Below are 12,757 nucleotides of genomic sequence, written 5' to 3' on the forward strand. Positions count from 1 at the left end.
CTTTACTGTGCAAACAGCACAAGCCGTGGTCCACTGCCGAGAGGTTGTCGACACAATCCCTTTTCAGTTTCCTCCTCCATCAGTGATAGTCCACGTGGATGCCACGGAACGAGGTTGGGGCATTATACCCCCATCAAGAAGATACAGGGTTGATAGTCAGTCACATTTCAACAATTCCATATCAACATTCTGGAAGATATGGCAGTGTTTCTTTTTATGAAGAGATTGAACTCGAGGAAGAAATCCCACATCAAATTAGTTCTCGACAGAAAGATGATAGTCCACTGCATCAACAGACAGGGTTCGAGATGTCCACAGATTAACCCCGTAATACTGGCCATTCTCTCTTTGTCGAAAGAGAGAAATTGGCATTTCTCTGCAGTTCATTTAGAAGGGGTTTGCAGTGTGACGGCAGACGCCCTGTCAAGATTCAATCCTCTGAAAACAGAATGGTCCCTGGACAAAAAATCATTGTTTCATTCTAGACCAAGTCCAGGAATTGCAAATAGATCTCTTTGCGACGAGCTTTAACAAGAAGCCTGCCCGTTACATAGCACTAAATTTAGATCAGGAAGTAGTGGGGATAGATGTGATGTCACTGGATTGGAACCAGTAGACTCACATTAACCTTTTTATACTGTTCAATCTCTTATGAAGGTCCTGGACAAACTACGGACCTTTAAGGGGACAGCAGCATTAGTGGCCCCCAATTTGCCCAAGAGCAATTGGTACCCTCTTATTCTGGAACTCAAACCTCGTCAGATTCCTCTGCTGACAACAATGCTGTTGCAGGATGCTCAACAGGAGACTGTCTTCACTTCCTCCTGGATAACGAACAACCTTCAGCTCATGATTTTCTCGTCCTAGTTGCTAAAAGTAAATACAGAGTTTCGAGAAAAGGATTGATTTTATAGAATACAAGTCCTCTACTACAAAAAGACATTATTTGTCCTCTTGGAATAGGTGGGTTGAGTTTGTTAAGAAACATAAGCCCACTTCGATTACAATGGACTCCTATTTATCATTCATTATCACACTACATGAACAGGGTCTGTCCTCCACAACTATTTCTCCATGTAAATCGGCCTTAACCAGACCTATCGCTTACGCTTTCGATATAGAACTCAACAGCCAACTGTTCCATAAGATCCCTTAGGCTTGTGCTGAACTGAAACCAAATGCTTCACATAAAATCATCTCATGGTCTTTGGACAAACCATTCTGATTCCTTGAAGGATCTTACTCAAAAATCGATCTTTTTACTAGCTATGGCTAATGGTGCTAGAGTCAGCGATATTGTGGCACTATTAAGAAGTTAATTTATATCCAGATCCTGTATTCCTGGCTAAAAATGAACCTACTACGAAACGTTGGGGGCCTTAGAAGATCTTCCCTCTAAATGTAGACCCTTCTCTGTGATCTCTGGAATGCCTTAAAACTTACCTGTCAAAGAGTGAAACCTTTAAAAGCAGACAACTTTTTAAAGAGGAAACAACAAGATCTAATCTCTCTTTGAAATAACTGAGGTCCAAACTCACCTATTTTATCAGAAGGGCTGACCCGGATAGTATGCCATCGGGTCATGATCTTAGGAAAGTTGCCTCTTCCTTAAACTTCTTCCAGTATATGTCCTTCAAGGTTTACAAGCCAACACTCTATGGAAATTTTCAAGTGTTTTTCAAACATTACTTGCGACAATTGAAGGAAATTAAACACTTTGTTGTGGCAGTTGGTAGTTTGATTAAACCAGCTTCTTAGTGTTGTGCATGGACTTTTATGGACTGTATAATCCATGACTATTACAGTGTGCATAGTGCGGGTTGAATGTTCTTCTAATTTACATTGTGTCATAAACTTTGTTTATATTAAAGTGTCAAATTTTTATCATATGGAAGGATGATACTATTCTATTCTATACAATGTTACTGGGGTAAACATCTCTTGTTTTAAGCACAAAAATGTAAATATTTTTGCACCAATTTTGTTACATTTCGTTGCTTTTGTAGATAATAAAAGATTGTACGTCTTTTTGCATTTCTTTTATATGGATCTACTCTTTCTAAATAAAAGAGTAGTGTACCTCTATTTTTTAACCCTCCTTTTACAGACTATTGCTTAAATCGATATGTGTTCTTACATATGTACCTTCGTCACAGTGAATGGGGCTGTGATGATAACAGTTTGATTTCATTAGTTTACAAAAACTTGCATAGTCCACTCATAGAGAGTTAGACTGTTGCCCCTAATAACTATATTTGGAAGTGTAAAACAAACCATCATTTGATACACTAATCATAGAACAATTTTTAATTTCTATAATTAGTGAGGTTAACACAAAAGAACACTTATGTGGTTAAAACTCTAATATGCCACAACTGAGAATTTTTAATTCTCTGGTACACTTCCATCAGGACGATATGACTCAAGCCCAAAAAAGGGATTTTAACATAGGAAAAATGTATCTTTGGATGAGATAGCAAGGTCGTCGTGATGAGGTCCATCACGACGACCTTGCTATCTCACTTTTCATCCCCTCTCAGTTCTCAGTGTGAGGCTATTTTTCATACGATGGCTGCTTCTGGAATGGCGAACCAGCGAACGTGTTTACAGTAACACACTGATATCGGAGTTGTAATGGCTCTCTCCTGTATCCAATCCTATCCCATATCCTTCAAGACAAGGTTACTGTAACTCTATTCGGGAAGGATATCCGTGGTTGTTTTAAACACGTCCCTGTTACATACACGATATCTTTCGTGATATTTGCTCCAGGGGTAGTAACTCTGTGATACCTCTGCAGGTAGAATTCTCTGGTACTGTACAGTATATCACTCGCAGGAAATGTCCCAAGTAGAAAGCTGCCTAGAGTAACTTCCATCAGGACGACATGGCTATCTCACCCAAAAATAGATTTTTCCCATATCAAAATCTCTTTTCACATCTAATCTTGTAAAGAATACTTGTATAAATACAAATGATTTTGTTGAAAACAACAAAGAGTGTGGTTTACAGGGTGATTTGCATAAAGTAAGGTTGTACACTGATTGGTACATTTTGATTTTAGGTTTAGAAAATAAGTTTAGATAAATTCTTGGGACTTCAATTTATTAGTTTTCTTTTAGAAAATATAGATGTTTTTAGTTAATTTGAATGTGTTCAGTTTTTAAAGGTATTTAGATCCCAACAAATATTAATCATATTTTACTTATTTCACAGCTGTTGATGTGTGGTATTGAAGAATATAGCATAGCAGATTTCAAGGCCAACCATGTGGTTAATGGTTCATCAACCGAATTCCGCAGAGTACTATACTGGTTCTGGACAGCTGTTTCAAATTTCACTGGTAAATTTTAGTCTTTGTAGGCTTCTCCTAGATATCATAGTGTTCACTTGAAATTACCGGATGAAAGTAACACAGTAATGTAGCAGTAATTCTTTGAAGTAACAAATTATGTTCCCATTTGATGTTATGATTTACTATAGGAGGTAAGTACTCTTTGGTTCTTATTTCATAGTAATAATGTTTTCCTTTTATTTTGTTTATTTATGGTGCCAAGTGATGTGACTTTTACATACATCAGCTTAAGAGACTTAAAAGCTTCTCATACAGTTGCATAAGGAAAATCTATGGCATCATATAATGAAAAATGTGATGTTCTTGATTAGGGCAAATTATATCAAACTCAGGTAACAGGAAAAGAGTTATTCATTGTAAGAGTGAATGGAATTAAAATTCTTCTGAAAATATTGGTGCACATCAAACATTTCAGGTAAATATTGTTGTATTTATAGAAATTTATAGAAATATGTTGAAAGTTTACTGAATGTTGAGGATAATAGGGAGGCAGATATAATTGCTGTTGCAGGTGTTGAGGTGATGGTGATGGGAGATGAGAATGAGAGAGAGATTACAAGAGAGGAAGTGAGGAGAGTACTAGATGAAACGAGAGTAGGAAAAGCATCTGGTATGGATGGTGTGAGAGCTGAGATGTTGAAGGAAGGGGGTGTGACTGTATTTGAATGGTTGGTGAGATTGTTTAATATGTGTTTTGTGTTGTCAATGGTACTAGTAGATTGGGTTTGTGCGTGTATTGTACCACTATAAAAGGGTAAGGGAGATGTGCATGAGTGTTATAATTCGAGGGATATTAGTTTTCTGAGCGTAGTTGGAAAAGTGTATGGTAGAGTACTGATTAATAGGATTAAGGATAAAACAGAGAATGCAATCTTAGAAGTAAAGGGTGGTTTTAGAAGAGGTAGGGGTTGTATGAATTAGATTTTTACAGTTAGGCAGATATGCGAGAAATATTTAGCAAAAGGTAAGGAGGTGTATGTTGCGTTTGTGGATCTAGAGAAAGCGTATGATAAAGTTGATAGGGAAGCAATGTGGAATGTGATGAGGTTATATGGAGTTGGTGGAAGGTTGTTGCAAGTAGTGAAAAGTTTCTACAAAGTTAGTAAAGTATGTGTTAGGATAGGAAATGAAGTGAGCGATTGGTTTCCGGTGAGAGTGGGGTTGAGACAGGGATGTGTGATGACGCCGTGGTTGTTTAACTTGTGTGTTGATGGAGTGGTGAAAGAGGTGAATGCTCTAGTGCTTGGACGAGGATTGAAACTGTAGACGAGAATGACCATGAATGAGAGGTAAATCAGTTGTTGTTTGCAGATGATACTGTACTGGTTGCAGACGCGGAAGAGATGCTTGGCCGATTAGTGACAGAATTTGGAAGGGTGTGTGAGAGAAGGAAGTTGAGAGTTAATGTGGGTATGAGTAAGGTTATGAGATGTACGAGAAGGGAAGTTGGTATGAGGTTGAATGTCATGTTGAATGGAGAGTTACTTGAGGAGGTGGATCAGTTTAAGTACTTGGGGTCTATTGTTGCAGCAAATGGTGGAGTGGCAGAAGATGTACGTAAGAGGGTGAATGAAGGATGCAAAGTGTTGAGGGCAGTTAAGGGAGTAGTAAAATATAGAGGGTTGGGCATGAATGTAAAGAGAGTTCTGTATGAGAAAGTGATTGTACCAATTGTGATGTATGGATCGGAGATGTGGGGAATGAAAGTGACAGAGAGACAAATTGAATGTGTTTGAGATGAAGTGTCTAAGGAGTATGGCTGGTGTATCTCGAGTAGATAGGGTTAGGAACGAAGTAGTGAGAGTGAGAACGGGTTTAAGAAATGAGTTAGCAGCTAGAGTGGATATGAATGTGTTGAGGTGGTTTGGCCATGTTGAGTGAATGGAAAATGGCTGTATGCTAAATGAGGTGATGAATGCAAGAGTTGATGGGAGAAGTACAAGAGGAAGGCCAAGGTTTGGGTGGATGGATGTAGCGAAGGAAGCTCTGGGTGATAGGAGGATAGATGTGAGAGAGACAAGAGAGCGTGCTAGAAATAGGAATGAATGACGAGCGATTGTGACGCAGTTCCGGTAGGCCCTGCTGCTTCCTCCGGTGCCTTGGATGACCGCGGAGGTAGCAGCAGTAGGGGATTCAGTGTTATGAAGCTTCACCTGTGGTGGATAACGGGGGAGGGTGGGCTGTGGCACCCTAGCAGTACCAGCCAAACTCGGTTGAGTTCCTTATCAGGTTGGGAGGAACGTAGAGAGGAGAGGTCCCCTTTTTTGTTTCATTTGTTTGATGCTGGCCTCCCCCCAAATTTGGGGGAAGTGCCTTGGTATATGTATGTATGTATTTATAGAAATAAATGTTTTTATGAAATAATAATGAAGTTGGATTAATACTAAATTTCTTTTGTCATTTTCTTTTCGTAATTCCAACAGAAGAGGAAATGGCACGTTTGTTGCAGTTCACAACTGGTTGCTCAAGGTTACCACCTGGAGGCTTTGCCCAGCTTTCTCCCCATTTTCAGATATCTGCTTCACATACATTCAATACTTTGCCAACTGCTCATACTTGGTAAGTATACAAAATTGTTAGATTGTTTTCTACAATTTACAAATAAGGTACAGACACTAATGACTGGTGAGAAATAAAATTCAGATAGTATAAAATTTAATTATTAAATATAAATTATCAGGAGAATTGCATACCTTCCAATGAACTTTGAATTAACATGAGAATATTTGTATGTTTGAAAGTTCAAGGGTGGTGTCTCAATTAGCGAACTTGTAATTGTTCATACACGATAATACAAACCATCATTCTTTACTCTAAGAGTAAAAATAAAACAAAAGCTGGAATAAGGCAGCTGAAATGCTATTCAGGTGTAAACATACCAGCCGGTAGTTCACTGGCCGATAGTTCACTGGCCGACCACAAGGAGGCCGCCCCGTATATATGTCGGTCCGCCAGTGATCCCAAGCACTTTTGATTTCAGCCTTCAGAGAGTACAGTCATCCTCCTCTCCGGTCTGGAACTTTTGGCAAGATGAAACTTTCTTTCCTTTCTCAAATTCCAGCATGTTTGTATGATCGTGTCAATTGTGCGAACATGCCTGGGAGTGCCGGTCTTATGAGGCGCCTTGTAATGAATGTTGGGAGTAGTTACCCTCCTAGTGGGGAAAGTTCAGCAGGAGGAAGATGAAGCCTAAAAGGGATCTTTTGCCTTCAAGGTTTTCCTCAAAATGGAAAAATCCTAGGCCTACTTCTTCTCCCAGGACTCTCCATTTTAACTCTTCTCTAGTTGCTTCTTTGGGAGACCATTTAAGTAAGACAGGTGGCAAAATAACTCTCAGACAAGTTCATGGGTAAAAGGTAGATATCGTCTCCCTGATAGGAAAGACAGCTCCTTCTCCTCAGGGTGAGTCTCTCTTATAGAAAGCTGATACCTTGCTCATCTTGTGGCCTTCATTGGGCATTGAATCGCTACCTTGTATTGAAGTACTCTGTAGAAGAGCAGATATTGGCGATTCTTGCAGATACTAACAAGGAAAACCGGTTTTCTCTATGTCCTACTGCGTCCCCAGCACAGAAAAGGTCTCCAAGTCACAAGTCGTTCTTCTGTCCCTAGCATGCATTCTAGCTCTTTGGGACTTGTCCCATAGGTTACAAGGCAATCTCCTCATGCTTTGTCCTCCCAGGAGGACGAGTACTTATGCTCCAAGCGTTTTCATCCTTGGAGACCTACTCCTGCGAGTCGACATAAATCCAACCTAATGACGAGAATGTTCGGCTCCAGCCTTCATGGAAGTTGTCTTAACAGGATGGTTAGCCGCTAATACCAGGCTTCAGGATCGCTCTCCTTTTTGTCATCATCGCTTCCCATGAACTCAGGGTTTGCATTTCTCTTTAGTCATCAGCCTCCAGTTAAACCTAAAAAGGCTCATAGGTCATTGCGGGCAAGCCCTTCTTCTAGCCATCGCTTACGCAAGGTTCACAAATCCTCACAAGAAGATTGTACTTATCCATCGCCCTCTCAGCGTCATCGCTTGTCACCTTCACCACATTGTTGCTCTCGACCTTCACGTTTTCACTGCTCACCCTCATCCTTGTGATATCACCACTCCTCACCCTTTTGGTATCATCACTCCTCACCATCAAGCTCATCACCAATTCGGTTAGATAAGCCCTCGCTTTCTGATAGGCATTCAGGGCGTACTTCTCAACAAAATTAGCTATCTCCTGAGCGATATTCTCTAAATTCTAAATATTCACGTACTCGTTTCGACCTTTATTCATGTACAGACATTCCTTAACCCCTTTACTACGAGGCAGTGGTTCCCGCTCAGCAGCTGTATACAAGATTTTTGACTATCCGTATATTTTTTTGATAACCTCTACTTTCATGTTTATTTCACACATTTGCATGTTTATTTCTTTACTGCTAACAATAAGATAAATTGTTTATAATTTTACAAATTCCTATTATTTATTTTAATCTAAATAACCAAAAATCTGCGCATTCATATACTTTTCCTTCCTATTTCTTGTTTATTGATTAGAAATATTTTTCAGTTCATTTTTTATATTTCCCTCGAAACAATAAAGGACTGCTATTATGAATAAAACCTAGTTTTTATGTAATAATTCCACGATAGATAGCTTTCGAAATATATAAATGACAACTAGTACAGTAGATAAATAAAATATTTTAATTTACAAAAAATTAAAAAAATATATTTCCTTTGACATACAATATCTACAATAATGTATAGTTACAAGGCATACAATAAACATAAACTTATCTACTTATATATATATATATATATATATATATATATATATATATATATATATATATATATATATATTTCTGGGCTCAATCCCTGTGCCGCGCAGTTAAATGCTCCTTATGCACCATTTCAAAGGAATATAACTGCTAATATTACCAGAGAAAAAATGTAAAGGAATGCTAGGTTGAACTAGCTCGCTCACCTAATGGTGTCGGTATAGACTGGGGCGAAATACCAGAGGTCTCGTACCATTTAGATTTCTCCTCTTCGAAATCCCCCAATAGTGAGGTGCCGTTCAACCTCCCCTGCCTCGCAGACCAGTACTACTAACTCAACCCACGCTTGCCCATCACTCCTTTCAAGCACCTGTTTGATATAAGTCCAAGTGTTTTATTTCGTGTGTTTCATTGGATTTATCATCAACTTTCTCTCGATGGCCGATTCCCAAGATACCCCATCGAAGTTAAGTACCTTATCCATGAGTTTTTAACGAGATTGGGCAGTGTCATCTTTGTTTTTATTATTTAGAAGTGTTTATATATGAGCGGCGTCCCCGTTCTTTCTTTCGCCTCTGCCCTTTGTCTCGTTAGTTCGTCCGTCTTTTATATTCGTTCGATCCTTTAGGAGTTTTTTCCTTATATTCATTTAGTACATAACTTTATGCTTTCATATAGCAATATTCATTTAGTACACCGACTTTATGCTTTCATATAGCATTTATTTTATGTTATCCTATGATATCGGTGTTAGCGTTTCATCAGGAGTAGGTTATGTTGGTATGCCTGCATTCGTGCGTGTTGGTGGATAGCGTCAACATTGAGATTGTTTCGCTAGTTCTAGGAGCTTTAATTTCGACCATCTCACTTATTATTAGTAAAACCTTTTGTTTTATTACGCTCCACCTAGTTTTACGTTTGGTTCGAGTGGGACTCTCGCGTATTTTGTTGTTTTTACTGTTCGATCTACCGCTTCAGTAACTAGGTTGGTACCCCTGCTTTCCATCTGCTGATGGCGTCATGCTTCCTCCCCTACCACTCGCCCGAGTCCCTCTCTCGCCATATTTTTTCTGCATGCCTAACCTTACTTACGTGATTTCGCTTTTAATTCATTAATTATTTTTATGTATTTGTGCATTGATATTATATTTATTGCTTACTCCGTTATGATCATATTTTTGGGATTTTCATGTCATGATTAGGGGATCTCCAGTTGGTAGCCCTGTCTACCACTGCGCACTGGCGATTTCCCTGTACCATTACACCCCCCCCCCAACAAGTTGGGGAGGTTATTCCATCCCCCCCCCCCCCTTCAGTGTACACCCTTCCTCTCACTCGATGGTTGTTGGTTATGATTTACGGGTCAAATATGCTTGTACCTCAGTCTTCCATCAACGTTCCGACATATTGAGGACTGAGTATACCAACGGGGTATGACTTAGTCTCATTCATTCATACCAAGCGGTTTCGTCTCCCCCCTCCCGTCGCCATCGGTCAGGGAGGGGGAAGGCCGGGACCACCGGGGACTATCACACGTGATTAGTCGGTATATCTGCACCTTGGTGTAACCTTGCTTTTAATTACGGTTGTTAGAATGAGCACTTATATTAGGAGTGTCCTCCCCTACGGTACCTCATGCTATTATCGTCCGTATAGGACTTATTATATCCCATATCATTATTTTATATTCTACATGAATCATTACCTTTGTCCCGGTACCTCAGGTAAGGTAGGGGGGGGTTCCACTGGCTCCCCCCGCGCTCTCCCGTTGTACCCTCCCGTCATCAGACATCGGAGCCGCCGAGCTCTTAACTACATGATCGGTTGACACTGACACGGTTTTGATTAATATCCTCCCTCCGGGAGCCCTATTCATTACAGACATTAGTTTTTGATCATAATTGGCGTTTTCTATTTATGTACTTTAAGGATGTATCTTGGGTACTTTAAGTTTACTTTAAGTTACTTTAAGTTTACTTTAAGTTTACTTACCAACCCTGTTCCCCGGCCACGGGGGCCCCGGAACTAGTTATGATTATATATTAATCACTGTTTTTTGCATCCTTTTTCATACCCGGCTCTGCCGGATTGCTATTGGAATAGTCTCAGTTCTCTGCATGTTTAGTCTAAGGCTATACATTTATTTTATTAACTGGCAGGTCCCGGACCCTCCGGGACCCCTTATAGAGAAACTAGTAGATGCTCATGGACTATTCCTTTTACAGGTGGTCCGTTGCCGGATGACAGCCTGCGCGGCCGTCCTTCACCAGCCTTGCGGCCATGCTGTCTGTCGGTCCCACGCGGACTGTGGGATCCAGATGGACGATATTTTGGTATGGCACCCTGACAACTGCCTTATCTGTTATGACCTTATCTCCACCCTCGCTTCAGATTCGGTGAGCCTCTTTCAGTCATTTTTGTATTTACTTCCCTTCACTGGGCGACATCAATATGATAGATAATCATTGACTTCTGTTATGAATCTTCGGGTTCATTTATTATTTTGTCCTCGGGTTTGCTAACCTTATCCCCGTTCTTTCAGAGTTCCCAGGCGGTTAAAACTTCAGCAAGAGCCACTTTGAAATTGTGGGTAGGCGGCTTCGCCCGTAACGTAAAGGCCAGGAAGCCCTACGTCCTCTCAGAAGATTATTGTAGACTTATCTACCCGAACGCAAAATCTTCGGCAGCAGTGCCTAGGCAAGTGGCGGCTCCTATAATTGCTGACATTGCGGAAATCGTAGAACTCAATCTCGTCCAGGATACAGACATCCCTGACGACCCGGACCCCATTGAAGACAATGTTACGGCTCTGACCTTAGACATAGAGCCCATGGTTTTTGACGAACCTGACACAGGTAAGGTTGTAAGTGAGGCAGGTGGGTCTGGCGCTAAGACCTCTCTTCTTAGCCCCTCTTTTTCTCCAACTTCTAATAATATTTCCTTTCTTGGTTTTGAAGGGAACCACGAATCCTCCCCAAGATCGCTCTCGGTTCCTGCCAAGGTCAAATCTCAGAAAAGACCTTTAGTGAGGACTCGTCAGAATCCTACACTACCTGGATCATCGAAGCCCAAGAAGGCTCCCCTCCCCGGAGCTCCTAGTGACTCGACTAGCACTGCCCCTATGTCTCAGGACCCGGGAGTGCAGTCATCCCCCTTAATTACCACAACCAACCTCGACCCGGAGGCCCTCACGAATATGTTGTCGAGGGTCGTTACAGAGCAGATTAGTTCTATACTTTCTGCCGTCACCAGAAGACTAGATACCCTGGAAAGTGGACTGCCTCAACAACAGCAGTTCCTCATCCCGGACGCCTCAAAACTTCCACCCTTCACGAAGAACAACCCGTGGAAAATGGCGCTCCACTGTCCTTTCACGGACGGAATGTTGACCATCGAGGGTTTTGGGACCAGGCCCATTGAAGATTTTGAGTTCTTCCCTCCCGGTCTTCAATTTCCTTTCCCCGGCTTCGCCCGGCTTACGGAAGAGGCTCTTGTCCGACTAGATAAGGTCCCTAAAGAGACCGTTATCTTTCCGAAGGAACAGGCTCAGTCTGTTTGGGTTCGAACCTTAAATGAGTGGGGTTGTACAAACACCATGCTGACCCCCCACAAGAGTACTTACACCATGTTTCTTGTGGACGAACAGACCCCCACTCCTTGTGTCACCAAAATGGTTGAATTAGCCCTTCAGGCAGTGACCGAAGATAAGCCTTTGCCACAACTCCGGGAGACAGATCCTACATCTCTGCTGTTCCCATCAGATAATGAATGTTGGCTTAACATTCAATCGACATTCACTTCTGGTAAGCTATCCGCGGACTGTGCATCGACGCAATTCAGTGAACGCCTCCCAAGACTACCTGAAACCTTAATCCGACTCGAGTTCGAGTCCCGGTCTAGGTTTAGCCGGAGCCTCAACATCTCGACTATGGCGGAGATGTTTTCTCTTACTTATGACGAGGAACACTCTTTTAAAGTTATGACTAAAGCCACCCTGCAATCTTTGTTAGCAGACTGCTACGACTTCTTGGTGACCAAAAGACGTTGCCGTAAGCATGTCTTATCTGAAGCCACTATCCGCCATGAGCCAAATAAGCTCATTAAAGCCTCTGCTTGGGGTCCGGACCTTTTCCCGGAGGACATGGTCAACTCGGTATTGAGCGAAGCTGCCAGAGTGAACCAGAGCCTCAAAGTCCGTTGGGGTCTCACTCCCAAACGGAAGTTCGAACAATCGAGCATTCACTCCCGGGGCAGAAAAAGGCTACGCCCTTATAGCTCTACCCAATTCCGCCAACCTATTCAAGTAGTCCAGTCGGCCCCGGTCTCTCAGGGCATCCAACCCTCCACCTCCAAGTCTCAGCCCCAAGTGAAGTATGTCCTCGTCCCTGAAAACCAAGTGGCTTCGAACTCGTTTACCTCTCCTGTTTATAACCCGGTCTATGAGTCCCGGTTTTCCTCCCAAGGATACCAACGAGGCAGGGGCCCCGGTTCGAGGGGTTCTTTTCAGAACAGAAGCAAAGGGAGATATTTCTCCCGTGGAAAAGGGTCACGTGGTGGCCGAGGCGGTAAAACCTCCAACTACTGACGGTCTTCAGGTAGGAGGGAGACTTTATGTGTTCCGGAGTCGCTGGA

The 12,757-nt window shown here is 41.7% G+C and overlaps 1 protein-coding gene across 2 annotated transcripts in view; it reads left to right on the forward strand.

Moving 5' to 3' along the window:
• Positions 1-12,757, forward strand: part of LOC137642591 (apoptosis-resistant E3 ubiquitin protein ligase 1) — a 723,802-nt gene that overhangs the window by 700,027 nt on the left and 11,018 nt on the right. For both annotated transcript variants that reach the window (XM_068375282.1, XM_068375283.1), the window contains 2 exons: positions 3,217-3,343; positions 5,779-5,914. In XM_068375282.1, the coding sequence (XP_068231383.1) occupies positions 3,217-3,343; positions 5,779-5,914 (263 nt within the window). The remainder of the gene's footprint in view (positions 1-3,216; positions 3,344-5,778; positions 5,915-12,757) is intronic.

Source organism: Palaemon carinicauda, chromosome 6, assembly GCF_036898095.1.
Source record: "Palaemon carinicauda isolate YSFRI2023 chromosome 6, ASM3689809v2, whole genome shotgun sequence".
NCBI classification, from domain to species: Eukaryota; Metazoa; Arthropoda; class Malacostraca; order Decapoda; family Palaemonidae; genus Palaemon; species Palaemon carinicauda.